Source organism: Penaeus japonicus, unplaced genomic scaffold (assembly GCF_977035675.1).
Source record: "Penaeus japonicus unplaced genomic scaffold, GWHDUDI00000001_assembly GWHDUDI00000019, whole genome shotgun sequence".
Classification (NCBI taxonomy): Eukaryota; Metazoa; Arthropoda; class Malacostraca; order Decapoda; family Penaeidae; genus Penaeus; species Penaeus japonicus.
This window is the reverse complement of record NW_028234421.1, coordinates 1,294,618-1,297,117: the sequence shown is the minus strand read 5'-3', so window position 1 is coordinate 1,297,117 and position 2,500 is coordinate 1,294,618. Positions and strand designations below refer to the sequence as shown.

The following is a 2,500-nucleotide window of genomic DNA, read 5'->3' as shown; positions in this document are numbered from 1 at the left end:
ACGTATATATATATATATATATATATATATATATATATATATATATATATATATATATATATATATATATATATATATATGTATATATATATATATATATATATATATTTATGTATGTGTATTGTATTTTTAAGCTTACCCCATTCACGCCAGATGACATGCTATCACATCATGAGAATATTTTGCTCCTGCGAAATGATGTCCTATCGTGTCATGATCTCTTCTAAATACATGTTTTACATAGTTACATATATATAAGCCCAGGCAGCCCAGGCTCGCAGCTTGTGCATCCGAGAATCTCGAGGCGTTAGGCTTATGTGACCGTGCAAAGCTGGAACGGCCCCGGCGTGAATGGGTTAAGGCAAAACCTGTTTTCTGAAAATTCAGACCTAAGGAATATATGCCCAGCTGAATGAGTTAATAGTATTAATGTATTTAGACAATATTTAGTCAACTTGTGGATATTACACAGTGATGCCAGAATGCATTTTTCAAAACAGGCTCCTGCCACTTACTCGGGAATCATCCAGTGTAAGGGAGACTACGCTGCAGATCCTAAGGACTATGGTAATGTGTGAACAAGATGACATCCAGAAAGCTGTGGCATATCTACCGCCCTTCCCTTGCTCAGGGTTAGTTGCACCTTTGCTCATCTTTATGTTATCTTGGAGCATTTCCTTTGACTATTGTTTAAAGGGCAATGTGAGCAAGCAAAGATGTCTATTCACAATTATTTTTATCAACAGTGAATACCAGTGTATTTCTGCCTTGAGTGATCATCACAGCCAGTTGGTGGAGATCTTTCGTGGCAAGCTCTCGTTGTATGAGGAAGTAGAAAGCTTCTTGGCCTTGTCCACTGAACAGGCTAATGCTCACTCTGTGTCTCATATTCTCAAGCTGGTAGGTATAGGGTTGTGGGGACTCCACTTTTTCCACACTCTTGTTATATTTTCTGTCACTTTTCTGTTATTATCTTCCTTCTCTCATTGCCTTTCTCATTTTTTCTCTTCCTTCTCTCATCTCCTTTCTCATATTTTTCTCTTCCTCCTCTCTTCTGCTTTCTCATTTTCTCTCTTTCTTTCTTCTCCCTTCTCATTTCCTCCTTCCTTTTTTCTTTTCTTGTCCTCTCCTTTCTCATTCTCTCTCCTCTGTTTACCTTTGCTCTCTTGTCCTGTATTCTTTCCTCCCTCTTCTCCCATTGCCACATTGCAGAATTTCAGTTATGGATATCATAAAAAAATCAAAATTGCCTTGAACACTGTCAGTATCCAGCCCCTTTAACCCAATGATGACGGTGTGTCACACCTGTGTGACAAGGCTAAATGCTTAATGACGGGGCGACACACCAGTGTGACGTTCCCGATGCAATATTGCATAGGCCCGGCATAGGGGGTTGCCACTTCTTGCCGGGCCTGTCGGGATTGGGTTAAGTGTAAATTACATAATATACATTATTATTTTACAGATTCAGAACAACAGATTTCAGGTGAAACAGCTCTACAGTTCACCAGATATGGAAGGTGTAACTATTGGCCATCACTTGACGCACAGCCTTATGAATCTAGCTTTGGCTACAGACGAGAAGGTTTGATATATATGTGTGTGAATGATTTTGTATTTTGGGTTTGATTTTTATATATTTGATTAGTTTGTTCTTTAAGTTCCAATTTTATCTTTTGTGTTCTGTGGATGGTGATGTTTGAACATGCAGATTCTTAAGAATTGACAATGTTAGCAGCTAGTTTATGTTTTCAAATACCCTTAGGTTGCACTGGAAGCTAGCAAATGCCTGGGAGAGCTAGGCCCCATTCCCCTGAACTCGCTGATTTTCCACGTCACCAAAGAAAAGTATCCACTCGACTCAGAGAATGTGGAAGGAGCAGTGGCAACCCTTGTCATCAAGACTCTAAACTTGTAGGTTCTTTTGTAAAGTTATGCTATTTGTACCTTCAAGATGATGCACTATTGTTACTCATGTATCAGTCATTATTTTTGTGATATGTCCATTTTGTTATTTGTGTTGTTGATTCAATATTTTAAGATAGTAAGCTATACATATTCAGCATAGATTGTTATATATAGTATTATGATCATTGTTTTGGCACACTATAATATGTCAGTGAATTTATACCATCTATATTGCTCAGTTATATCCAACATGTGGTTTTATTGAGTTCTTGCCATCTATGCACATTACAGTTACTTGAACAGTGTAAAAGTACAGAATTTTAACCAAATTTCCTGTCATACAGGTACTTGACAAGCGAACATATTGACATCGTAGAGGCTGCTAGTTCCTCTCTTTTATCTGTGTTATCCACAAGGGAAGGATACAAGGCTCTTCAAGAAATGGATGAGAAACTCCAGGTTGATTTAGCACCATATGTTCCTAAACATAAACCAAAGATCTCTTCTAATTCTTATGCTGGTGAGTCATTGCATACCCTATACCCTCTGTGTGTGTGTGTGTGTGTGTGTGTGTGTGTGTGTGTGTGTGTGT

General features: G+C 38.1%; 1 protein-coding gene across 4 annotated transcripts in view; it reads left to right on the top strand.

Annotated features, from left to right (window-relative positions):
* The window catches only part of tefu (Serine/threonine-protein kinase tefu), a 59,376-nt gene that overhangs the window by 27,574 nt on the left and 29,302 nt on the right, over positions 1 to 2,500 (top strand). For all 4 annotated transcript variants that reach the window (XM_086547184.1, XM_086547185.1, XM_043010560.2 and 1 more), the window contains exons 30-34: positions 501 to 632; positions 747 to 900; positions 1,466 to 1,585; positions 1,766 to 1,914; positions 2,253 to 2,428. In XM_086547184.1, the coding sequence (XP_086403310.1) occupies positions 501 to 632; positions 747 to 900; positions 1,466 to 1,585; positions 1,766 to 1,914; positions 2,253 to 2,428 (731 nt within the window). The remainder of the gene's footprint in view (positions 1 to 500; positions 633 to 746; positions 901 to 1,465; positions 1,586 to 1,765; positions 1,915 to 2,252; positions 2,429 to 2,500) is intronic.